General features: G+C 51.9%; 1 protein-coding gene across 9 annotated transcripts in view; it reads left to right on the plus strand.

Moving 5' to 3' along the window:
* Positions 1-26,389, plus strand: part of LOC141549125 (Krueppel-like factor 8) — a 61,758-nt gene that overhangs the window by 22,464 nt on the left and 12,905 nt on the right. For 6 of the 9 annotated variants that reach the window (XM_074278476.1, XM_074278478.1, XM_074278477.1 and 3 more), the window contains exons 2-5: positions 13,328-13,445; positions 17,558-18,122; positions 22,772-22,880; positions 23,043-23,179. In XM_074278476.1, coding sequence (XP_074134577.1) covers positions 13,328-13,445; positions 17,558-18,122; positions 22,772-22,880; positions 23,043-23,179 — 929 coding nt within the window. Of the gene's footprint in view, positions 1-10,271; positions 10,416-11,694; positions 11,734-13,327; positions 13,446-17,557; positions 18,123-22,771; positions 22,881-23,042; positions 23,180-26,389 lie in introns of those variants that run through there. The other 3 variants (XM_074278480.1, XM_074278481.1, XM_074278479.1) reach the window with 3 other exon arrangements.

Consider the following 26,389-nt stretch of genomic DNA (forward strand, 5'->3'; position numbering starts at 1 on the left):
TCTCAAAGCCCTCCCCCAGCCTTGTCTGAGCTTTTCTTCCTTTCCTACTAGCCTGACTTGACCTTTCTGGGCCCGTACCCAAACCTACCGGGCGACAGAGTCAGGGGTGGAGTCGGTGACCCTCTCTACATTTTTCTGCTGCTGTCCAGGCTTGGCCTCTGGAGATCTGGGAACCCTTGACCCCCAAAGTTGGAAGGAACCCAACCCGTTCTCATTGTAACATCCCTAACAAGTAGTTAGCCAGGGTCTACTTAAAGAGCTCTAGTGAGGGAGAGCACCCCCCCATCCTGAGGACCCCAGCCTCAGTCAAGCTCCCCTTGCTCCTGGTTCAGCCCTGTAGATCCGGAAGGGCCAAGCCCACTCCCTTCTACCCTGTGCCCGCTCTTCCAGCTAGCCATCACATGATGTGGGGGCTCAGCCCTTCCCTGCCCGGCTTGCCCTCTGCTGAACTGCTCTGTGTTCAGCTTTCCCGGGAGGTGAGCTTCGCCGATGAGACCCAGCAGGACAGAGGGTGCGACGGGGCTGCACTACTGAAGCTTGGGCGTCTCACAATCTTGTTGCTGGTTACTGAGTGCCTGAGACAGAAAGGTGTCTGTCCCTCCCCCGCCCTGAGGTGGGGATCAGAAGAGCAGAAACGGAGGACAGAAGGGGAGCCATCTCAGGTCTAGCTGAGGGATCCAAGAGAGGGAAGGTACCTTAGCCAAATTCACAAAGCTGTTAAATCTGAAAGGCTGGATTTGAATCCAGAGCCGTCCCAACTTCCTGGCTATTTTTCTTATAAAGTGGTATTTTGGGACCCAAGAGTAAGATTTGGCAGATCTTCCTAACACACATTCTTGTGATGACTGAGCTTAATATTTTAACCTACAAGGTCATTCTGGATCTTAATTGTATCTTTAGCTACTGTGACTGTAACTTTTCTTCCTAACTTTGTAGCATCTTAGAGGCAACATGGTCTTGACATCAAGGGGACCCAGATTCAGATCCTGATTCTCACTTCTTGTTTAGTTGTTTTCCAGTTGTATCTGGCTCTCTGTGAAAACTCATTTGGAGTTTTCTGGGGAAAAAATACTGCCATTTCCTTCTCCATCTCATTTTACAGATAAGGAAACTGAGGCAAATAGGATAAAGTGACTTGCCCAGAGTCACGCAGCTAGGAAGTGTCCGAGGCCAGATTTAAACTCAGGAAGGCTCAGCGCTCTATCCATTGTACCACTAAATGACCTCTCCTGGCTGGTGGCTTCTTCATTTGCTTGGTTTTTCTTGTATGGATAGTTAGGTCAAATTTTGGAGTGATCACAATCTCATTTAGGAAGCTTTGCTGAGTTTGGGGGCTTGGTGCAGTGTGGGGTGTCATCCCTGAAGGGGAACACCTGGAAGACATCACTTAAAGGATCCCTCTTCCATCACCAAGGATCTATCTTCTTCTTCTGCATGGAAGAAGTGTCTTTTTGTACTCTTATGTGAGTGTCCAACAGCTGTGATGAACAGTGGTCTTCCTGGTCTTTGCCCTCCCCTGCTCCCACATCTTGAAGGGTTTGGCCATCTGTCTGGAGGAGAACCTTTTAGGTAGCATTGGCTTTGTGGAATCATGTTCTTTGAAGAACAATGGATGACTCCTGGTTCCAAAGTGGCTGAATCAGTCCAGCTGTGTATATGATTGTCTCTCTGGGGCTCCTCCAACACGGATTATTTCCCACTCTGTCCCCTCCAAAATGAACAATTTCCTTCTTTGTCACCTCCAACACGGACTATTTCCCACTCTGTCCCCTTGAAAACGAACAATTCCCCACTTCGTCACCTCCAACATGGACTATTCCCCACTTCGTCACCTTCAAAACGAACTATTTCCCACTTTGTTGCCTCGTCTGGTTCGCAGGCTGTGAGATGAGAGCTCTGGGTTGTTTATCTTGATTTTTTTCCTTAGTGATTTGGAGCGTATTTTCATGCTGTGGGGCGAGTTTGCGATTCTTCTCTTTGAAACTGTTTCTTCCCCTATCTTCTACTTTTCATCCTTGGAGAATAGCTACATCTCTAGAATTGTGTTAACTCCCTTTGTATCTTGGCTATCACAATCTTCTCAGAGTGATCTTTTCATTAGAGCTATTCCCCCCCCCCCCCAATTCATTTCTCCTTATCTGAGCTGTTAAAAAACTTTGCAACTTCCTGCAGTTGAAATGATCTACTTTACCTTTTGTAATGTCTCCCTTACATTGGCTAAGGAGCATTTCCTATCCGTCGTTGGAAAGAAGTCTTCCATGTCCTCTGATTTTTAGAAATGATGTGGCCTTTGAACATCCTTTGGAACTTATTGTATTATATGGTAGAGGATGATGGTCTGTCCTTTTCCCCTCGCTCAAACTGCTTTTCCTTTTTTTCCTGGCAATTCTTTTCCAATGGGGAGCTCTTCCCCAAGTCATTTATGTCCTTGGGCTTATCAAGTCTTAGATTATGGTGTTCCTTTGTTTCTGATTGACTTTTCTAATTTTTTAATCAGTCTCAAAGCATCTTGATGATTATTGTTTTGGAGCACCAAATGCTTTCTTATAGTAAACAGACAACAGACGTGGTGGAGGCTTGCATTCTCTATACCTTTGGTTCAGCTGAGGAACTGCAAAGAGGGCTGCTAAAGCATGTTTCCCACTTCTCAGGAGGGAGTGATGAGATGATATTATAAGGACGGCCATTTTTGGACTCAGCCATGTGTTTTCTTTTGCTTGATTGTTCTTACTTAAAGCAAAGGAGGGCTTTATTGACTTGGATGTGGAGAGGGGACAACAGTCATTGGGACTTGTCAACAGTGTGACAAAGTAATGAGGAAATGTTAAACATGTGGATGCTATAGCCTAACAGACCTTCGAGGCCTGTCTTCTCCAGCCTTTGCTCAATATCCTTTAGATGCTGAACACAAAATTTTGAATAGGTGGATAAATAAGTAAAATGAAGTAGACATTCATGAGAGGCTTTTAGGTACCCCCTGGAGGGGGGAGAAAGAATCAAACCTGACTTTCAAGTCAGGTACATTTAGCCCTCACCATCTTGGAAGGGAAGGACCACTTCTCTAACCGTTTCCTGAAAGCTAAGGAAAGGGACATGTAAGGGTGGGAGCCCATGATGGGGACTACCCAGAACTTTTGAAGATTCTTGTCTTGATCTTTGCCTTTTAGTACAACATCAAGTTGCAAATTAATTGAAGGTTAGGCGGGAGCTCCTCAACTGAATAGTGAAATGGATTTTGAGACAGGAATTTTTTTTGCACTTCTATCAGGGTCTGAAAAATGCTATTGGAACTGGAATTTGAGCTTGGAAAATGTATCTGCTGTGAATTCATGTGGGAACGGGAACTCTCAGTTCTTATTTTCACTTCTAACAGCACAAAAAGCAAATAAAGCAACCTGATATTCATTCCCTGTGATTCAAACATTGGTTGTCCAGTTGACTTTGCTATAGTGTGTTTCATGTGTAAGTGCTATTTTGCTTTATAAATTTAGATTGAATTCATTAAGAAACTTTCTCAAGTTTGTGGCAAAACCTCATTTCTAAAGCTTTGATAATAGCAATTGAAGGCAATTCTCATTCAGAAGATTGGCCATTTCAGTCATAATCTTACAAAATCCTGCTAAAACCTTTGCTTTTCTTGTTGTGATATGTTGGGTGTGCACGGATAATAGGAAAGAAAGTGTTACAGTATGATGGTACATACGGCACTGTTGCGCTATAGCTGCAGCATCGAGATTTGTACAGGGATGAGAGCACCGCATCTGGAATCTGTCAAGAGTCAGAGGCAAGATGAAAATGTCGCGGTGTGGCTGTGTGCCGGCATAATGCGAATTTAAACACGGCAAAACCATTATTAGCTCGCTGGCTGTGGGATAACGGGCGGCTCTAGTTTGCTCACTCCTGGGCTGGACTTGGAGATGCTCACACTCTGTGAGCTCGGGATGGGGGTGGGATGGAATTGGTCCAGAACAGATGGTCCAAGGTGTGAGTGGAGATGCCCGATGGTGTTGCTTATGGGGAAAGGAAGCCTGGAACCTCTCTTCTATGGCTGGCCTTTGGGGCCCTTTGAGCTGATCCTTTTCCCTCTTGATTCGTGGTGATTTGTGTCCCATAGATTGTAAGCCTTCTTAGACTAGGGCCCATATTGGATCTCTGATTGCAGCAGCAGCTTCACCACTGGATCTTTCCCACAGATGGGGTTGAATTCAGTGCAATTCTTTGCGTGCTGTTTTTGTCTGCTCTTTTGGGTAGGAAAACTTCCTCCGAATTCCTCTAATGAGCACCAGTGATTGCTCTAAGCCAGGCGAAAAGGTGGGTTCTGGCTGTCTCTGGAGAGCTTGGGGGAGGGCCAGACCTCTGGCTGTAAAGGTACACCCTGGGAGGGAGTAGATCTGAGCTCCTAGGGAGCTGAGGGAGCTGGTCTGAGCCCCCAGGGAGCAGGTTTGAGTGGCCCCTGAATAATATCAGAGCAAGTGGCTTCCTCTGTTATATCTCATGTTGGTGAATTTTTTCTTTAAGGATCAAGCCTTGGTATTGAGAATGTGGAAGTGAAGGGTGGGAGGCTGGCTTTCCTGCTGCTCACTTTCATTTGTGGAGAGGACGATGGTTCGGTTTTAGGGCTTAGTGAATTTTGCTGGGCCAGCCAAGAGACCTGGTGGGTCTGGTTCTGGGCCTTCTGTGTTCCACTCAATTTGCAACCAGAATTTTGGAATGGGATTGTAGAGTACTGAAGTTGGGAAGCCTTTGGCTCGTCTATTACTGCTCCCCATTGTACAGCTGGGGGAAACTGAGGCTTGGGGAGCTCTAATATCTTGGCTAAAATCACGTAGGTGGTAAGGAGCAGAGCTTCCATTTGGACCCTCTGGTCCCAATCCACTAAGCCATGCTGCCCGTCAGAATCAGTTGGTTTGACTCAGAAGGAAGAGCTGATTAACTCCCACTGGGAGGAGGTTGAGAGGGATGGAAATAAAGGCATAACACCCTGGTAGTGGGCAGCTAGGGAGGGAGGCTGCAGGGAATAGAGTGCTGGGCCTTCAGTCAGGAAGAGGAGTTCAAATCTGGCTTCGGCCACTTAACTGGCTGTGTAACCCTGGGCAAGTCACTGTTCTCCTCAGTTTCTTTATCTGTAAAATGAGCTGGAGAAAGAAATGGCAAACCACTCCGGTATCTCTGCCAAGAAAATGGGATCAAAGAGAGTTAGCAGTAAAAAATGACTGAACAGATAGCCACGGTGCTCAGAATGGAAGACGGCCTGGCTTGGAATCCCATCTCAGACCCTTACTGCTGGGTGACCTGGAATACTGACACAATGACAGCCATCACAGCCCCATCCCAGGGTTGTGGCCAGGCTTCAGGGAGTGGCGAGCCTTCCGGCACTATGTCATTATTCCTCCCGGAATCTCAGCTTAGGGAGCCCCTAGTGCACAGGGACTCTTGTCCGGATCCCTGCACGTGATTGTTAACAGCTGCTTCTTGTGGCGTATTTGCCCTGTGAGCTGAAGTAATAACCCCATTTACAGAAGAGGAAACTGAGGCTGAAGAGCAAAAAGACTTGGCTCACGAGAGCCAGGAATGGGCCTTCTTTGACCTTCTTGGGGCTTCTGGACTCTGATAGATGGCTCTTACACAATTAAGACTTAAAGGCTGCATTCACCAATAGCAGGAGTGTCCCAAGTTCAAGCACATCGTGGGAGGGGGCAGAATCAGAACCCAAGCCTTCTGACTGGGCTCTGGGGATCGCCAGCCTCGAGGGGGTGTGATTGATCAGCTCAGTCCAAAGCCTAAGAGAAGAGGCAGAGAGGAGTTTGGGAAAAAAATCCAGCTTCAGGGTCAAATGCCACTTCTGCTGTTTAATGGTTGTGACACTGTGGACAGGGTTAGCTTCTAGGAGCCTCAATTTCCTTACCTGTAAAATGGGACTAATCCTGCCTATGAGACCTGTCTAGTGGGGCATTTGTGAAGATCAACTGAGAGAGTAGATGGGAAAGCACCTTTTGGGAACAGCAATGGCTAACATTTTTCTCTCAGTCTGTGGCCCCGTTGTAGAGTGACCTTTGGCAGTCCCAGAGTTTATTCCTTCTACAGGAGGCTACAGGAGCCTTTAGAACCTAGAACCATGCAATGGCAGAGACTGAAAGGAGGGAACAGCTTTTCCTAAGCACCAGCTTGTGCTAGGCTCAGTGCCATTTGCAAATATCTTCCCATTTGAGCCTCACAGCTACCTGTGATGTGAGAGAAAAGGAAAATCAGCCTCATTTTGCAGTTGTGGAAACTGGGACACATAGAGCAAAGTGACTTGGCTAGGGTCTCACAGCTATGCAGTATTTGAGTCCTGATTTGAACTTAGCATGGCAAGTCTGGCTTTACAGCTGTAGGTGTTAAACTAAAGGCTTCCTGGGAGTACCAGTAGGTTCCATTTGGGAGCCATTTGCCACATGCCGGCCCGGCTCAGTGCGCTTTTGCATCGGACTGGCGCCCGTGCCGCACATAGACCGTTGGAGGCCTTGCTGAAACGTTCCTGGCTTTAGTGTCGGAGACACGGTTTTCAATCCTATTTCTGTCCTTTGGCCTTGAATGCCAAACGGCGCATTCAGTATCTGCTCTTTAGGAGGGAAAGACTTTAGATAGTGGAGCATTTTGCTTTGAGTCCCCGAGGTAACAGGAAGCCCCCAGAGTTGCAGAGTTGGGACCTGTGTTTAAGGAGAGGCTCTGTGAGAGAGTAGAGGATGGACTGGATCAGGAAGAGGATGGGGCCCAGTTCCCTCCCCCACCAGCAGCTACTGCTCTGGGCCAGGGGTCAGGGGCTGAGGGTGTGGGCCAGGCTGGGCCAGGGACAGAAAAGAGCAGAAAGATGTTAAGTGGAAGTGAGAGGTCGGGGCAACCATTTGGATTCAGAGGGTAGAAAAAGGGAGCCAGGAGTCCAGGGTCCCACAGACCTTTGCCAAGCCCCTTACTTTCCTGGGGTGCCTGTGAGGGGATTGGCTGCTGAGGCTCTGCGTGGTGGTGGTGGGTTTGCTCCGACATGGTGTCTTTCGGGCCCTGTGGCTGAGGAGGTTCAAACGCAATCGGGGCATTTTTGACAAAATAAGATACAATTGAGCTTCCATAAGTATGTTTGGAGACCAAGGCAGTCCGTGTCTAGAAGGGATCCTGGTGGGGGGTCGGTGGCCCGCTTGGGCTGGGTCCTGCTGGCCCAGTGGGACGAACGGAGGATCTCGGCTTAGGGCTTAATTGTGTGGGGGACACCCTGCGCCAGTCTGTTCCCTGCAGTAAATGGGGCTAGTCCTTCTCAGCCCAAATGAAGTGGGCTTCTTCTGGAGCTGGGCGCTCCTCATGGCACCTCGGCTCTGCTTCTGCCTCAGGGGGAACTGTTTTTCTTTAGGTGAGGGCCTCGTTTGAGTGGCTCGGCCACCATTTTGGTCCATGCTGGCTTTGTTTCCTTCCTTCCTTCCTTCCTTCCCTCCCTCCCTCCCTCCCTCCTTCCTTCCCTCCTTCCTTCTGATGAGGGGGAACCCCTTTGGGTCGCTGCAAGAGTCCCCTGTAAAGGAATCTACAGGCCCGGAAACCTAGATTGATAAAAAGGTTTATTGTAGGGATTGGGAAATAAAGTTTAGTTAGTAAAGTTGAGGGGAGAGATAAAAGGGCACCGGAATAGGCCCAGTGGGCAGAAACCCTTGACATGACTGACATAAGGATGCCATGTTCGGGACTTCTGCAAAACGTGGACTCCAGAGTAGCCCCTTTTATAATGGGGGCTCTTGGTGATCTTGAAGGTGGGTGGAGTCCCAGGCTCTTTTCAGCCAGGGTCAGCATTGAATAGAATTCAGTGGGTTTTCAGGTAGGGAAGAAACTGTGGGGGTTGGGAAAACCCAAGTTAGCTCAGATCCGGTGGGGGCTGGGGAAAGCCCGGATAGCATTGGAATTCAAAAGGGGGCTTTTTGACCAGGATTTGTGAATCAAAAGATCCTAGCTTAAAGGGACCTCAACCCCCATCACTGCCTTCCTTCCTTCCTTCCTTCCTTCCTTCCTTCCTTCCTTCCTTCCTTCCTTCCTTCCTTCCTTCCTTCCTTCCTTCCTTCCTTCCTTCCTTCCTTCCTTCCTTCCTTCCTTCCTTCCTTCCTTCCTTCCTTCCTTCCTTCCTCCCTCCCTCCCTCCCTCCCTCCCTCCCTCCCTCCCTCCCTCCCTTCCTTCCTTCCTTCCTTCCCTCCCTCCCTCCCTTCCTCCCTCTCTTCCCTCCCTCCCTCCCTCCCTCCCTCTTTCTTCCCTCTCTTCCTCCCTCCCTCCCTCCCTTCCTTTCTTCCCTCTCTTCCTCTCTCTCTCCCTCATTTACTCATTCAACAGGCTTTTATGAAGTGAATTGTCAGGGGCCCTGAATGCCAGACAGAGCACTTTGTATTTGTTCCCAGAGGTAAAGGGATTTACAGGAGACCATGGAGAGAGAGAGAGAGACAGAGAGAGACAGAGACAGAGAGAGAGAGAGAGAGAGAGAGAGAGAGAGAGAGAGAGAGAGAGAGAGAGAGAGAGAGAGAGAGAGAGAGAGAGGAAGAGAGAGGAAGAGGGAGAGAGAGTGTGTGTGTGTGTGTGTGTGTGAGAGATAATATGATTGTGTCTGTGCTTTGGGGAAAATCTCTTTGGTGGCTGACTGGAGCGGGGTGAGACCTGAAGCAGGGAAACCCCTCCCTTCCCAGCAGGCTATTGTAATAGCCCAGGCAGGAGGTGATGAGGGAGGGCCCACACGAGGGGCTAGCAGTGTCCAGGGGCGAAGGGGGCGGATCCCAGAGATGCTGTGAAGGTGGAAGCGATAGGCCTTGGCAACAGCTTAGATACGGGGAGGGCTTGTGGGAGGGAGACTGAGGAATCCAGGGTGACATGAGCCTCCACAATCACAGGGCAGGGGGAGGGGTTGCCAGAAACCCATTGGATGAGGGGCTTGAAAAGGAAGTGCATTTTGTGTGTGAGAGGGTAGGTAGGGAACGTATCCCTTTACCCTTTGCAACACTGGAGTAGGGACCGTGTGCAAAGGTTACTCTCCCCTCTCATTTGGGGAGATGCCTGGGCTTTATCTCATTGCCATAGCAACCCCGGGCCCTTTCCACCCACTGGGCTGTGGGGGAGGTTTTTTCCCTTTTTTGTTCTCGGGTTTTCCTCTCCCTCTGTCCCTCCAGCCCATTCTCCAACCCTGAGCCAGATCCTTGTGTGGCCAAGGAGGGAAGCGGGGGCTTTGTCTTGTTTCGGGGTCCCTAGCTTTCAGGCTCCCTCCAAAACGCAGGGCTGGGCTTACATTTGTCCTCATGTGAGGAGCCCCAAAGCCTCCAGAAAGGTTTGTAACAAAGGCCTGAACCTCAAGGCCTGGCCCAGGAAAAACCTGCACAAACAAGCTGTTCTTGGGGCATTCCCTCCGCTTGGCTGCTGTGGCTTGGCTCCCATGAGGGAGGCCCCACTTTGAACTCCTTTCTGTCACAACAGGGCCTCAACCTTGGAGAGCTCCAGGGCCCACATGAATGCTCCTTTTCTCCCCCATCTTAGAGGAGGAGCTAGGGCCCAGAAATGAGCTGGCTTGGGGGGAAGAAAGGGGGGAAGAAGGCCCTGAGGAGGGGGTGTGTGAGTCTGTAGATGGGGCTGGGAGGGTTGGGCTCAGACCTGTTCCCTTCCTCCATAGCTCCTTACATAGGGAATCTTTCATGGGGCAGATTATCATAGAACGAGTTCTCTCTGATTGGAGAACTCATCTTGAAGTTGCGGGAGACCTGTGGTCTCCCCCTTGGGCCTCTGGGTGTGAGGCAGCCTCAGTCCTGGGCAGGGGCCTTAGCTCGAGCACTTTGAGGAGCTTCCATCATTCCTCTCTTACCTACTCCCAACAGCCAGACGAGTCTTAGGAGGAATGGCATTTGGCGTGGGCTCTTCTGCCTGTTTCCCACTGGTTCCCTGTTTGGTCACATCCCACTGGGGTCAGTGGCAAGGTCACTCATTACTTGCATATCTCTGAGTCCTAGTTCCCAGTCGTGTCCTTGGTGTGCTTATCCCTGACCTGGGGCAGAGGCGGGGGACTCACCCTGGCGCTCACTGACCGCATTCTCCAGGAAGAGAAACACCAGGGCCTCTGACGTCTGTGTTCACGTGGGCAGGTCAGCAGTGTAGACCAAAATGACCTGAAGAGAAAGTTGGGGGAAAGCCGGTAATTCCTGGAGGAGAAGAAGGAAGCCAAAGGAAGAAATTAGCTCCAAAGGCTGAGAGAAGCAGACAGGAGATACTCAGGCAAAGTAGATCCGGCCTCGACATAGCAAAACGGCCAGGCCCGATGGTGGCTGCCTTTCTGGCTTGACAGTGGGGCATTGGAACGCCTGGCACCAGGCGTGCCAGAGCAGAGAACTGGAAGGTTGGACCACAGGGTTCTGCTCCCGGGTGGGCCTGCCCAGGTAGTGGGCTTTGGGGCAGATGGGACCAAGAAGGGAGAAGCTTCTCAATTCAGGGACAGGAGCTCTATGTGGAGGGTGGTCATTGTTGCTGGGCACTCAGAGGGCACAGGGAGGATGGAAGCAAACAGTTCTCTAGAAATTCTTGGTAGTGTCTGTTTTGGGTTGGGGTTCCTGAGTTTGGAGTGAGTAGCTCCAAAGAATACCACCAAGATGCTCATGTTTGTTCTCAATCATGACCAAGGGTCAAGCTGTTTGGAACCCCTGGCTCTCCCCTCTCCCCTCCCCCTCCCTCCCTCCCTCCCTCCCTCCCTCCTTCCTTCCTTCCTCCCTCCCTCCCTCCCTTCTTCCCTTCTTGCAGAGGGCAGTCTTGGCCACGGCTGGGTGAGGCTCTGTGTCTGGAGGATGGGCGCGCCAGGGCCAGTGGGGCAGGTGCTATTCTTAACTTGAGCTAAGCTATGCCCATGGGTGCTCGATGATGCCATCATGGATGTTGGATCCTGCAATCTTAAGGGAAAAACAAAGTGGCAGCTAGAACCAGTGGGGGGGGGGCTGGAAGTCAAGGCTCTTTCTGGGGTCGTGCTCTGGTTTTGGACGTGTTCTAGCAGAGCAGGCGTATGGATGGGTTGAGAAGAAAGATGGTTGAGCCCTTCAGGGTCCTGAGAAGATGAAGAGCCTTAGGCATGTTTTGGGACCCAGGTGTCCCTGGTTACAGATGCTTCATAGGGGAAGCCACTGAATTCTAGGATGAGAATGAGAGGAAGAGGAGCTACCCAGAAGGCTGTGGAGGAAGAGGCGTCCTCCAGGGTGTGCTAGACTCAGTCCAGGTCCAGGCAGGAACTCATCACTGAGAAATTAGGATGACTTTGTGAGATAATTCCACCTTCCTTTCCCCCCAGTGCACCCCCTTCCTCTCTTAAAGCTCCCAAGTCCTGCCTCTTTTTCTCATTCTGTTTAGAAACAGATTTTTCTGGGGAAATTTTGGCTTCTTCCCTTCAGTGTGTTTCCAGGTTGGTCATTTCTCTGGAGAAACACCCGGTTTTTTCCTGCCATTTTCTTCAGACCACTGACCTTGTTTTACTGTTTCTTGCTGCCTCATGAACTCGTTCAATCCTGTTTGCTCCATTGCTGTTTTGGGAACGTTCACCACCCGGAGAGGATTTTACCTCTTGAATCGCTCTGTGGATCCCCCTTCTGCTCCGTTCCCATTTCTTGTTCCTTATTTTCCTCTAGTGCTTGGAATTAATTTTTTTTTTTAATAATTATAACTTTTTATTGACAGTATCTTGGGAAGCTTCTGGAGCCTCCAGCCAGAGCGAAGGTAGAATCTTGAATCCTCTTCTTCCTAAATCCTGACTCTGAATCTCCTCCAGCTCTCGTCCTTCCCCAATCCAGACTCTCTCCTTCCAGACTGCCGTCCCAATTCTGTCCCAGACAAACTTCTTTAAATATGTAAACTCCTTTTCAGAAGTCTAGAGGTGTAAATTCTGAGCTAGAGAATTGTTAGACTGATTCTGTCCATCATTGATCAATTGGAAATGGATTAGTTCTTCTCTATGTTGAAGATTTCCACTTCCATCAGAATACATCCTTATACAGTATCGTTGTTGAAGTGTCTAATGATCTTCTGGTTCTGCTCATTTCCCTCAGCATCAGTTCATGTAAATCTCTCCAGGCCTCTCTAAAATCCTCCTGCTGATCATTTCTTACAGAACAATAATATTCCATAACATTCATATACCATAATTTGCCCAACCATTCTCCAGTTGATGGACATCCGTTCATCTTTCCAGTTTCTGGCCACTACAAAAAGAGCTGCCACAAACATTTTGGCACATACAGGTCCCTTTCCCTTCTTTAGTATTTCTTTGGGATAGAAGCCCAGTAGTAGCACTGCTGGGTCAAAGGGTATGCACAGTTTGATAACTTTTGGGGCATAATTCCAGATTGCTCTCCAGAATGGTTGCATTCATTCACAACTCCACCAACAATGTATTGGAATTCATTTTTAGAGAAATTAAAGAGGATTTGGGGGGTGTTTCCTGCGGATGTCCTAGGATTCCCATGGGACTCTGTGCCTGAGCCATGTGCTTTAAGGCTTTGCTCCCGGCTCCAGTTTTCGCACAGTTCTCTAGGTGTGCCTCAAGTTTTTTTCTTTCAGTCTCTTGTCTGAGGCTGTGGGAGCCAGCCTCTGGGTACTTGTGCAGGGAAGGCCTGGGCTTTCCTTGCTGCTGGTGCCATGTAGTCCCAGGATCCCAGGGGGCAGCTCAGGGTGGGAAAAGCCAGCTTCTAGTGCTCCCAAAGGTGCCTGACCCTTTTGCTCCAATGCCGATCGTGGCTCCCCCCCCAGGCCCAGCTTTCCTGGCCCGGGCTTAGGTTTGAGTAACAGTAGATGCAGCTGGTTCCATCCTCTGGTTCAGAGCAGAACCATGAGCTTCCCTTGCTCTGGGCTGGACTAGATCTTCAAAGCCAGACCATGCTCTGGGCTTGGGGGATGAGCCCCCACAACTGCTGCGGCTGCTGGCTTTTGGACTCTGTCTTGCTACACGAGCCAGAGCCACCCGACATAGCTCCCTGCTCTCCCCCAGCCATCTTCCCCTATCATGACACAGGACTCCTTTCCCTTCATCCAAGCACAAGTCCCTAAGCCTCACCCCAGCCTTCTCCAACCCAGCACAGGACTCCCCTTTCCCCAGCCCGGCCCAGGCCCCTTCTCGATGCATTTTGGATCTGGGCCCAGAACTGGTCCCATCACAAACCGCTGGGCCCAGTCCTGGGCTTCCTTTGTTTCTCCCCGGGTGCACCATACTTCCATCGTCCCCTCCCCACCAACATTTACTGACCGATCTCTCAGTCACTGACCTGGACCACGCAGAGAACTCACTGGGACTTTTTCTGGCTTTGTTTCCCAACAGGCCTCAGTCTGGTGCCACTTCTAGAGCCGTTTGGAGGAGCTGTGCCCGGGAGCTGAGCTGCCACGCCTCTCACTGCTCCGCCATCTTGGCCCCGTCCCCTGCGCCAGGCCCATTTCAGGTTCATTTTACTCACTCCATTCCCATTGTTGGGTGCTGTCTGCCCAGTCCTGCCTCCTTTTCTTGCCATTGGTTCCCATTAAGAAAAAGCTTTCGGACAGAGCTGCCCAGAACTGGGCTGGCTCAGAAGGATCCCGGGTCATTCTGCTGGAGCTGTGACATGAGTCAGACCTGAATTCACTGAATCCTCACCACAACCTTTGGAGGGAGGGGCTGGCATTAGCTCCACTTTACAGTTGGGAAAACTGAGGCTAAGAGAAATAAAACTGCCTTTCCCAAGAATCTCGGGATTCACATTCATCCGATCATAACGTAGTGACTTCCCCATCACTGTAAATATGTGAGCAGAGACTTGATGGACCCCCACGCACCCCCAGAGATAATAAAAAGATGTATTGACCATGACTTGGTCTGGCCCTGAAGAAAAGAGGGCCTAAAACGGCCACGTCCCTCACCCTGCTGCTTGCTGGGTACTCAGAGGAGTCGAAAGCAGAGGGAGCAGATGTGCCCTCCCCCCATCCCCATCACTACAGGAGGTGAGAGCCGAAGGAGAGGTCACAGTACCACCCCCCCCCCCACACACACAGCACCACCCCCTTCCCAGATTGCCACTGGAGCTCTTTTCGGGGGAGCAAAGAGCCAGCAGGAACATGGGGACCCCAGTCACTGTGGCTGTAATATCATGGGATGATGCCCCCTGAGAGGCTGGGCAGCTTTGGGAATGGGGAAGGGCCAGATGCAGAGGGAGGGAAGGAGGAGGAGGAGAAAGCAGCAGTGGAGAGAAAAAGTGGCCTCCCAGGGCGTGATTGGGCCCAGCTGAACTCTCTGCCTCCAAAGAGGTGGGGGCCCCCAGGGGGCAGCCCCGGCCCACGGGCTGCCTTCTAAGGGTTCTTTATCCACAGGAGAGGCTCGCTCGCTGGGCCGGGGACTATTTGGTGATGAATTTCAGACAAAAGCAAAACGCTTTTTATCCAAAATGTTTTAAAGCAGGAACTCCCGCTTGGTCCTTTGGCGGCCAGGGCTGGGCCACACTCTCAGGGTGTGCCTGACTCTGGGAGTGCCCACCTCCTGGAAGCTCCTTCCAAAAACTGCTCCCTGAAGGGGCGATGGCCACTCTCCTGCCTCTGGCTCCAGCGCTTGGCCTGGGGCTCTGTGCAGAGTAAGCACCCAGTGCGGACCCTTTCATTCGTTTGTTAATCTGCAGCCACCAGGAAGCTTTGACGTCCTGTCCAGTCTCCTCATATGGCACAGGAGGAAACTGAGGCACTGAGAGGAGAAGGGCCCCGGACAGCTAAGCAGCACGGTGGCCAGAGCTCCCGGCCGACAGGAATGCAAACTAATGTGCTGATCTTGCCTCGCACACTCCTCAGCTGGGTGGCTCCCAGCAAACAGCTTAACTCCCTTGTGCCTCAGTTTCCTCATCTGTAAATTGGGGATGGTAATAGCCTCTCCCTCCCATGGCTGTTAGTTGGGAGATAACATATCAAGCACTTGGCAAACTCTGAAGTGCTAAAGGAGCTGCCCAAGGCTGCTGAGACTGGCAGTGTGACACGGCCTTCTGAGTTCCCAGTTCTTTCTCCATGAGTCCAAGGTCTGTCTGTCTCCTCTCCCTTCTCCCAGAGGATCTTTGGCGGGGGAGGGGGAATCAAGTGCTTCGCAAACCTTAAAGCTGTGGGGGTTGGGGAATTATATATATTATATATAATATGCAATTTATATAATACCATGTATTATATAACATGTTATACATAATATATTTGGAGGGGAGAAGGGAAAAAAAGGAAAGAAGGGAGAAAGAGAAAGAAGTAAAGTGGCAGGGAGGAAAAAAGAAAAAGGAGAGAGAGAGAGAGAGAGAGAGAGAGAGAGAGAGAGAGAGAGAGAGAGAGAGAATGAGAGAGAGAGAGAGAGAGAGAGTGAGAGAGAGACAGACAGACAGACAGAAATAGATTGTGTGTATGAGTGTGAGAGAAAGAAACAGATTGTGCGTGTGTCAGAAAGGGAGAGAGACAGAAACGGATTGTGTGTGTGAGAGAGAGAAAAAGATTGTGTGTGTGAGAAAAAGAAATAGATTGTGTGTGTGTTAGAGAGAAAAAAACAGATTATGTGTGTGAGTGTAGGTGTGACAGAGAAAGAAACAGATTGTGTGTGTGAAAAAACAGATTGTGTGCATGTGTGTGTGAGAGAGACAGAAAGAAACAGATTGCGTATGTGAGAGAAAGAAACAGATTGTGTGTTTTGTGAGAAAAAGAAACAGGTTGTGTGAGAGAAACAGATTGTGTGTGTGAGAGAGACAGAAAAATTGTGTGAGTGTGTGAGAGAAAGAAACAGATTGTGTGTGTGAATGTGTTTGTGAGAAAAAAACTCATTGTGTGTGTGTATTAGAGAGAAACAGATTGTGTGCATGTGTGTGTGAGAAAGAGAAAGAAACAGATTTATGTGTGAGAGAAACAGATTGTGTGTGAGAGAGAGAAAAATTGTGTGTGTGTGTGAGAGAAAGAGAGAAATAGATTGTGTGTGTGTGTGCGTGAGAGAGAGATAGTGTATGTGTGTGAGTGTGAAAGATACAGAGTGTGTGTGAGTGTAAGAGAGAAACAGATTGTGAGTGTGAGAGAGACAAAGGGAGATAGAGTGTGTGTGTGTGTGTGAGAGAGAGAAATAGATTGTGTGTGTGAGAAAGAAAAATTGTGTGTGTGTGTGTGTGTGTGAGAGAGAGAGAGAGAGAAAGAAACAGATTGTGTGTGTGAGAGAAACAGATTGTGTGTTTTGTGAGAAAAAGAAACAGATTGTGTGAGAGAAACAGATTGTGTGTGTGTGAGAGATAGTGTATGTGTGTGAATGTGAGAGAAAGATACAGAATGTGTGTGAGTGTGAGAGGGAAACAGATTGCGTGTGTGTGTGTGTGTGTGAGAGAGAGATAGTGTATGTGTGTGAGTGTGAGAGAAAGATACAGAATGTGTGTGAGTGTGAGAGAGAAACAGATTGCGTGTGTGTGTGTGAGAGAGAGATAGTGTATGTGTGTGAGTGTGAAAGATACAGAGTGTGTGTGTGTAAGAAAGAAACAGATTGTGAGTGTGAGAGAGACAAAGGGAGATAGAGTGTGTGTGTGTGAGTGTGTGTGTGTGAGAAAGAAAAATTGTGTGTGTGTGTGTGTGTGAGAGAGAGAGAAACAGATTGTGTGTGTGAGTGTTTTGTGAGAAAAAGAAACAGATTGTGTGTGTGTGAGAGAAACAGATTGTGTGTGTGAGAGAAAGGGAGATAGAGTGTGTGTGTGAGTCTCTGTGTGAGAGAGAAATAGATTGTGTGTGTGTGTGTGTGTGTGTGTGTGTGTGTGTGTGTGCAGAGAAAGAGACACACATTGTGTGTGTCAGAGAGAGGGAGGGAGGAAGGGAGCTATAGATTATGTGAGTGTGGGTGAGAGAGAGCCTGCACAGAGACAGACACACATGCAGATACTGGGTGTGAGAGAGGAGTTTGTGGGAGCGTCTGCCTGGGGCTCTGGGCGTGGTGATCAGCGGCCCTCCGGACCAAGGGCAGGGAGCATCTGAGTGGGTTCTTCTGCCCTTCCCACCTTCCCCAGGGTCTGGAACAAGGCTTGTGTGCCAGGATATCTGAGCTGGGCTGGGGACTTTAGCGAGCTGGCTCCTCCTTTTCCCGGGAGGGATGCTCACTACTGGGGCGCTTGCTGATTGAATGGCTAACCTGATGGAAGCTGCCCAGGCCGGGCCTCCAGTCCCCAAGCCTGGGAGCTGACCGTCCTCCCCCTGCCCCCTGAGATTTGCCCAAAGGTCCCAGGCTGTTCTCTGCATGTCGGGGGGCGGGTGGGCAGCCCCCCATGGATCTCTCGGGTGGGAATGACTTGATCTCCCTTGGTTCTCTTTGGTGGGGGAAGGATGGGCCTGTTCTCTGACCCGGCCCCTGGTGGCCAGCCCCCCGTCCTTCCCTGGAGTTGGGCTTTACGGCCTGGGCCCACCTCCGAGGGGCTTCTGCGTCCGGGCCGCTCGGCGGTCTGTCCCCTGAAAGAAGCGGGTGGTGGCCCCTTGGGCTCTGGGCACAGGCTCCCCGTGCTCACTTCTGCCTCCCCTAACGAGTGCTCCTGCCCCCCCTCTCTTCCAGGCCCTAGCTGCAGACTACAGGAAAGGCTTCTCGGGATTGACAGAGAGGGGGAAGATGACGTCTTCCTCACTTCTGGAGCTCAGCTCCATAGAGACGCCCACACTGCTGAGTGAGATCAAGACGGAGCCTCCCGAGGAGCTCCTGGCCCCTGAGTGCAGCGGGCCCCAGGCCGAGCCCGTGGACCTGTCCCTGCACAAGCCCAAAGCCTCGCCGCCGCACACCAGCTCCCTGCTGCCCTCGGCCATGCTGGTGGCCCCCTCGGTCCAGCCGCCCATGGTGTCGGTGTCCCCCTCCGGTCTGGGCTCCCCCTCCACGTCGGCCATCCCGGCGGTGCTGTCTCCCGGCTCCATCCTGGCCTCGACCCAGGGCAGCAGCGGCCAGCAGATCCTGCACCTGATCCACACCATCCCCTCGGTCAACCTGCCCAGCAAGATGGGGAACCTGCAGACCATCCCCGTGGTGGTCCAGTCCCTGCCCGTGGTCTACACCACCGTGGCTACGGACAGCGTCACGGCCGCCATCACGGTCCCGCTGATTGGAGGAGATGGCAAAAATGCCGGTTCTGGTAAGCACCTCCTTCTCCCCGCTCCGGCCTCCCTCCCCCAGCCCACCACCTCCACTCCTGCCCCGCTCCCTCTGGCAGGATGGCATGCCGGCATCTGGCAGGAAGGCAGCCTCCCGGGGGCTGCTGAGCATTTGGGTGGGAAGGCTTGCCAGGGGCCTCCCTCCCTCCGCCCCCCGTCCCGGCTTTCCCCACTGCAGTGTAAGCTCCTTGTGGGCAGGGCCGGCTTCGGATCCTAAGCCTTTAACCTCAGAAGGCCAGGGAGGAAGCGCTCGACCGACACTTGGTGCCCGTTTCCAGCTGGCCATCCATCCATGCGCCTGTATCTCCTCGTCTCTGTCCATGTGTCTACCTGTCTACCTTTGTCTCTATCCACTATCCATCTGTGCATCCGCCTATATCTGCCCATCGATCCGTCTATCACCTGTCTGTTTATATCATCTATCCTCTCATGGACTTGGCTATCATCTAGCATTTATCTAGCTATGCCGTCCATCCATCCATCCGTCTGCCTACCATACATCCATTTATCTGTCTACCTCTGTCTGCTTATCCATCCGTCCGTCCCTCATCTACCTACCATATCTATCATTTATCTACCTATCTATCCATGTCTGTCTGTCTACCTATCTGTCTATCCATTTATCTGTCTGTCTGTCTGTCTATCTGTCTACCCATTTATCTCTCTACCATATGCGTTTGTCTATCTGTCTGTCTGTTTACTTTATCTGTCTACCCATTTATCTATCTGTCTACCTATCCTCTCTCTCTCTCTCTCTCTCTTTCTCTCTCTCTCTCTCTCTGTCGCTGTCTCTCTCTGTCTCTGTCTCTGTCTCTGTCTCTCTCTCTCTCTCTCTCTGTCTCTCTCTCTCTCTCTCTCTCTCTCTCTCTCTGTCGCTGTCTCTCTCTGTCTCTCTCTCTCTCTGTCTCTCTCTCTGTCTCTCTGTCTCTCTCTCTCTCTCTCTCTCTCTCTCTCTCTCTGTCTCTGTCTCTCTCTGTCTCTCTCTCTGTCTCTGTCTCTCTCTCTCTCTGTCTCTGTCTCTCTCTGTCTCTCTCTCTGTCTCTCTCTCTCTCTCTCTCTCTCTCTCTCTCTCTCTCTCTCTCTCTCTCTCTCTCTCTCTCTGGGTCTATATTATCTAGCCTTCTGTCTCTGTCTATCCACCGATTTGTCTATTTCTCTCTGTCTACCCGTTCTTCCATCCCTCCCTTTACCCACCTAGCTCTGTCTTGATCTGTCCCCTTTTTCTATTTCAAGCGTTATTTATCTAGTGCCTCCTTCCCCCCAAAAGTGATTTTGCAAAGGTGTTGAATTTTCTAGGTACTTGTTTTCCCCCCACCATAGAACGTGTGCCACTTGAGGTCCCCAACCATGTCCTCTTTGTCCTTGTGTTTGCACTATTTAGCACAATTCTTGCCCCATGCCATAACTGTGGCAGGGCATCGGTTCGCGGGTTCCTCGCCTCTGCCAGTGGAGCCCTGCTGTAAGCTAATTGTGTCTAGAGTGGTACCTCACCTGTTGGTTGCCCCCCCCCCTCCGAGAAATCTTGGGCTGTGAAGCAAAGCCAAGTTCTCTGCCTCGGGGGGGTTGTGCCCCTGTGCTGTAATGGCCGTGGGGCTGTGGTGCCAGAGGGGGCACCTTTGGCTGGGGACACTCTGAAGGGGAATGACGTACTGCTGGAAGGACCGAATGCCCTCCGTCTCGGGCGCTATTTTGTGATTCGGCCGACCTGATTCCGGTTCCCTGTGCGCTCCCCGTGGGCCCCCCCCCAATCTGTGCCTTTGTTCTGGCTGCACCTCCCGGCTGAAATGCCTCCCTCCTCACTTCCACCATATGGAATCCCCGCCTTCCTTCAGGCCCGCTTCGGCCCTACCTTCAGTATCCACGCTCTCTTTGGCTCCCCCTCCGGCTTTGAGACAGCTCAGGCCCTGCCTTCCATCTGAGGCTTTTGTGGATCTGTGTCTCTCCCGTTACACATTAGTACACAGGTTCCTTGGGAGTAGATAGCGTTTCTTTTGCTGTATTTGAATCAACTAGCCCAGGCCCAGGCACATAGTAGGCGCTTGATAACTGCTGGCTGGTTAGTCCTGACATTCTCTCAATAAATGAAACCAGAAGGAACAAGCAAGCCACAGATGCGGGGGAGTCCGGCCCTTTTAGGAGGAGACGATGGAGCGGCTTTATTGTCCAAGGCCACATCCCGTGGGACCCCTTCGTCGGGCCAGTGGATATTTCTGGGCTCCTGATGAAAGAACACCACGGTGATCTTGGCGCTTCTGCGCCGAGGCCCTGAAGACAAAGCATCTTTGAAGACTTCTCTCTAAGCCTCCAGAGCAGCCGAAAGGTGGAATAATCGTGAGAGGCCAGAGGCTGAGCAGCTACCCAGATACCTCGGTCTCTTCCATCAAGAAATGGCCATCCATCTGCCCGGCAGTGGCACGCACCAAATAGCGTCTTCCAAAGGGCACGGAGCAGCCTTTAGCTCCAGGGAGAAAGTTTGTTATTGTAGATGAAGGCCTTATCATTTCAGTTAGTAATGGGCTGTGTCCAATCAAATCGCTTGCTTGTGTCCAATCAGATCACTCACCGTCTTGTCAGAGCAAAGGTCTGAATTCCTACAAATCTAGGAGACTCAGGTGATACAATGGCAACTTCATCCCGCGTTATTGAAGCAAACGGCTGATAATGAAGAAGGATGGGGGCTCCAAACGACATCCCGCCCATTGGGATCCTGACCCCCCACAGAAGGTTAACGTAGCCCCAGTTGAGATCCCAGACAGCAGGATCCCACAAAGCTCCTAAGTCAGCAGATGCCCGCTCCATCGGCCAGGTGGAAAGAGATGGACAGAGGCAACGCTGACTTGGAACATCGGCTGGCTCATGAAGTCGGAGGGGAGGGTGGCGGTGGGCCAGTTTGCACAATGAATGCGGGGTGGTATAGAAGAAGGGGGGCCGGCCCTGGTGGATGAACTTGTGTTAAGCTTCTCAAAGCTGAACCCCTGGGGCTGCCTTAACGATCACTGGGGCATTTGGGAACCCCCATAATTGCTGCCTTTTGAGGGCCTCCTTGCCACGTGGCCTCCTGCTGAGGTAGCAGGTCACCACCATGGGCTGTTCTGGCCCCTCCACCCTGGCCCCTGGCTTCTGTGGCTCTGAGCTATGTCCCAGAGCCTGCCTTCTTTGGGTCTTGTGGTCATTTTGGATGGAACTTGGAGCCTGCCATCATTTTGTAGCTGAGAGAGCCCCAGGATCCGCACCTGGCTGGAGAAGGAGGGCTCAGCACTCTACTTTGGAAGGAGGCTTGTGACTGCCTGGCCTTAGGCTATTGGGGAGCCGGCCTCGGGAATTTTTCATTTACCCTCACGGCGTCCAATGGAAACCTTTTGTGCTCAGTACATCTCTGGGTGCTAGGCGTGGGCTGCTACTTTTACTGCTGTTCATCCTTTGAAGTCCCATTCCTTTTCTCCTTTCACGTGCCTTCCTTTCATACAGAAGCGGCATGGGTGGGTTCGGCCCTGGTCATCCACCGCTGCCCATTCCCTTTGCCCAGGCTCCTCAGGGCCAGCTTGGCTCACAGGTTACCTACGTCCCACCTGGCATGGGTGGTTACCACCAAGTTGGGTCAAAGCCCAGGGGCAGCCTGGGAGAAACTTCAGGTCTTGCTTCTGTCATTGTGCCAGTTGCTTGGAGAAGAGAGTAGACTTCTCCCCTCATCAGGAGGCCTATGGACAATGAGCAGAAGCCTCAGGGACTTCTTAACCCCATCCAGGGAGGCCTATGGCCAATGGGCAGAAGCCACGGGGACTTTTCACCTCCATCCAGGGAGGCCTATGGCCAATGGGCAGAAGTCACGGGGACTTCTCACCTCCATCCAGGGAGGCCTATGGCCAATGGGCAGAAGCCACGGGGACTTCTCACCTCCATCCAGGGAGGCCTATGGCCAATGGGCAGAAGTCACGGGGACTTCTCACCTCCATCCAGGGAGGCCTATGGCCAATGGGCAGAAGCCACGGGGATGTCTCACCGCCATCAGGCCTTTGGCCAATGGGCAGAAGCCACGGGGACTTCTCGTCCCCATTGGGAGGCTTATGGCCAATGGGCAGAAGCCACGGGGACTTCTCGTCCTCATTGGGAGGCCTATGGCCAATGGGCAGAAGCCACGGGAACTTCTTGTCCTCATTGGGAGGCCTTTGGCCAATGGGCAGAAACCATGGGTACTTCTTACCTCCCACTGGGATGCCTGTGTCTAATGGGCAGAAGTCACGGGGACTTCTCGTCCCCACTGGGAGGCCTGTGGCCAATGGGCAGAAGCCACGGGCATGTCTCACCGCCATCAGGCCTTTGGCCAATGGGCAGAAGCCAGAGGGGCATATTAGGGCTCAGTCCCAGCAGAGCACTACAAAGCAGCCCCTGAAGTCAGGAATCGGACAGCTCAGTGCCAAACTTGAGCCTACCCAGGGAGCGTCTGGAGTAGAGCGGCTGAGGACATGCAAATGGCGTCCAAACCTCTGACCGTGCACTTCTCTCTGCTGCTGGGTAACAGATGCATGTGGGGCCTGATGGCTTTGAGCCTCTTGTCCCCTTTCTGAAGGGCAAAGGGGGGACAGGGGCAGAGGCTCTTGCCAGTTCTCACTCTCTTTACCTTTTCCCTCAGTGAAATTGGACCCCAGCTCCATGTCTCCAGTGGAAGTGCAGAGTGACAGTGAAGACAGTGTCGGGGAGACTGTGTCTGTGTCTGCAGCCTTTCAGGATCTTCAGAGAGAGTGAGTATCTGCCCCTTGGCTGCAGAAGGGACACGAGCTGTGGGCGGTTGCCATTTAAGGTCTTTCTGGGGAAGCAATGGGTGCACACAAGGGTGAGTGGGGTCCACACCTGTGGCTCCTTTTCCAGCTTGTGTTTCTTGGTCTCTCCACCCCCTTCCCCAGGTCTGTGGGGGTCCCGATACATCACACTGAGTCCCCTGACCTGAAGAAGAGGCGCATTCACCAGTGCGACTTTGCAGGGTGCAACAAGGTCTACACCAAGAGCTCCCACCTGAAGGCCCATCGGAGAATACATACTGGTATGGCCAGCGACCCCTTCCACCCCTGCTCACTGTGCATCAGGCCAGACCGGGGCCCACTCCACTCAGTCGGTGGGCCATTAGGTCCGAGCCTGGGAGGGAGGCTGCCGTGGCTCACCCTCCCCTGGACAGGCCACTTCCTCCTCCCCCACCGGCTTCCTCTTGCTGCGGGAGCTAGGTTCCCCCCTGCAGGGTTAAGGGGCAGTTGGAATGCCCTCCCATATCAGCCCATGGCTATCACAGCTCTGTCTCTCTGTCTGTCTTTCTCTTTGTCTCTGTCTCTGTCTCTGTCTCTGTCTCTCTCTCCCTCTTTCCCCTATTCTCTCCCTCTCTTTTTTTCCTCTGTCTCTTTTCTGTCTTTTCTTTTTTCTCTCTCTTTTCTGTCTTTTCTCTCTCTCTTCTCTGTCTTTTCTCTCTGTCGTTTCTCTCTTTTCTTTCTCTCTTTTCTCTGTCTTCTCTCTCTCTCTCTCTCTCTCTCTCTCTCTCTCTCTCTCTCTCTCTCTCTCTCTCTCTCTCTCTCTCTCTCTCTGTCTTCTCTCTTTCTCTCTTTCTTTCTCCCCCCTCTAGGTCTTTCTCTAGCTCTGGCTCTTTCTCTTTCCCTCTCATTCTCCACCTTTCACCTCTGTTTCTCTTCCTTCCCCCTTTACCTTCTTTCACTCTTGTCCCCCTCCCCCTCCCTCTCATCTTACCTCTCTTTCCTTCTTCCTTTCCTCGTCTTCTCCTTTTCCATCCCCCCTCTCCCGTCTCTTATCTCACTCCAATCTCCCAGACTCCAAAGTGCTTTGTAAACTGGAAGGGGGCCCAAGAACAGCTGCCAGGGGCCTTTCCTCCTGGCACTGCAGTTTTGCTCTGCCCTTCAGGTGGGACTTGGCCCGTGTCCTTGTGAGGGAACGATGGTGTGGGTCTTAGTTGAAAGGGAACCACTGGGGCAGCTAGGGGGCACAGTGGATAGAGCACCAGCCCTGAATTCATGAGGACCCGAGTTCAAATCTGGTCTCAGACACTTAACCCTTCCTGGCCTTGTGACCCTGGGCAAGTCACTTAACCCCAGCCTCCAAAAAAAAAAAAAAAAAAAAAAAGGGAACCACTGTGGCATAGGGCACTGTCTGTGGTATGGGTTGACCTTCCTGGACTCAGTTTCTTCATCTGTCCATGGGAGAGGGCACAACAAGATGCCAAGAATGCTGTACTTGGTGTTGGATTCGAACCCTACTCCAGACACTCCTTGGCTCTGTGACTTTGGGCGATTCGCTTTGTCTCTAGAATCTCAGTGATCTCCTCTGTCCAAAGCTGATTCTGTCACTTTTGGAGACCTGCCACGAGCTCTCCCACACCGAGGGGGGCCGAGCTGGCAGGAGGGTGGTCCTGTTCCCCGCCTGATGCTGCCCCACTTGGGCATCAGGGGGTGGGGCTTCTAGGGCTCTCCTCTCCCCAAGCTTTCTTTGGGTTTGTCCTGCCTTGTTAGGATTACAACGACAGAACATTACACTGCCTGGCTCCTTTTAGGCTTGCCCTCCAAGCTGGCCCCCTGCACAGGCAGGCTGGCGCCAAGGCCGGCCACTCAGTGTCCCTCACAGGGGGCAGATCGTTGGCCCCCCGGGGGGCCGGAGGCCAGAGGCTGGAGGGAGAGTTCACTTGCGGTTAACCCACTTCGCACTCACTGTTCCCATTCTGGCCCACTTCAGCAGTTCAGCCTTCCAATCCTTGACAGCCATCTCCTGGGGCCCTTAGATTGAGAGTGAGATAGGACCTCAGAGCTCATCTGGTTCAATGTCTCATTTTACTGATAAAGAAACAGGTCTGGGCAGTGGGGGGACTAAGTACCAGTAGGGGCGGTTCAAACTGAGGTCCTCCGACCTCCGGTCCAGGGTCCTTTCCATCGCATCGTGCTGTCTCTTGTGGCGGAGAACCATCTTCAAAGCGAGGGATGATGTCCCTGGGCCCCACAATTGCTTTAAAGGAGGCCCAGGGCTCCTGTTCTGGACCAGGGGAGGGCTTCTGCTCTTGCTGTTCTTGTTTGTTTTGGGCAAGGCAATTGGGGTTCAGTGACTTGCCCAGGGTCAGGCAGCTAGGAAGCACTGAGTGTCTGAGGCCGGATTTGAACTCAGGTCCTCCTGGCTCTATCCACTGGCCCATCCAGCTGCCCTCTGGGGCTTCCAGGTATGCCTTTCCACATCCTGGCGATTCTTCCTCCTTTATTTGCTGCCTTCTTGACACTGAGTGGCCACAGTAGCCAGGGCGAGGTTTAAAAAAAGAAGCATCTCCTTGATGTACCAGTAGTGGTTGTGGAATATGGCCAGCCGTTCACCTTGCCCTCTCCCTCCCCAGCTGCTAATCTGAACGAGCAGGCCTCAGAGGGAGCCCGGGGCCCGGATCAAGGAGGCCCAGGTTCCATTCACTACCTCTTGGGCACTCCCTTGGCAGCAGACAATCAATGGTTCGTTCAGTCCCTCGGCAAACACTTATCGACGTCCCATGAGGAAGAGGTGGGAAGTCAGCGTGGGGTTGCCCAGGGTGAAAGCGACCCCGAGGCTCCGATGAGTGACATTCCCACCCTGCTGGGACTAACAAATGGGATTTCTCAGCCACTCTCTGCAATATTTTCCAGGCAGGGGAAAGGGGTGCTGGGGAGGGCCATAGAGGAGAGCGCTGGGTTATACAGGGAGCTGGACTTTTGTTCCTGAGCAATTGGGAGACTGGGTTTCTAGAGATGTGACTGAGGGGAAGAAGAAAGTACTTTGAAGCATTCAGTCATTTTTCACTTGTGTCCAACTCTCTGGGGCCCCACTGGGGGTTTTCTTGGCCTTGATCTCAGAGCGGTTCGCCATTTTCTTCTCCAGCTTATTTGACGGATGACAGAATGGAGGCAAGCCAGGTGAAGTGACTTGCCCAGGGCTAGGAAGTTTCTGAGGCCATATTGGAACTCAGGAAGATGAGTCTTCCCAATTCCAAACCCTGCACTTTACCTACTGAGCTCCCTGTTAGCAGGTGCCCGAGATGAACCCATCGGATCCTTTAGTCAACTCCAAATTTAATGGCAGTCATCTCATCCTATCCTGTTCTTTCCCTGCCCTCTTCCATCATCCCTGCTCAGGTGAGTGAGTCTTAAGTAGGTTTCCCTCAGAAAAAGAAAGCTTGTATGTGAAGGCTCCCTTCAGTGAGCAGTAAGTAGTTTTTGAGAGTAGGAAGGGCACGAGAAGGCAGGCCTCC

The sequence above is a fragment of the Sminthopsis crassicaudata genome, chromosome X (assembly GCF_048593235.1).
Source record: "Sminthopsis crassicaudata isolate SCR6 chromosome X, ASM4859323v1, whole genome shotgun sequence".
Taxonomy (NCBI): Eukaryota; Metazoa; Chordata; class Mammalia; order Dasyuromorphia; family Dasyuridae; genus Sminthopsis; species Sminthopsis crassicaudata.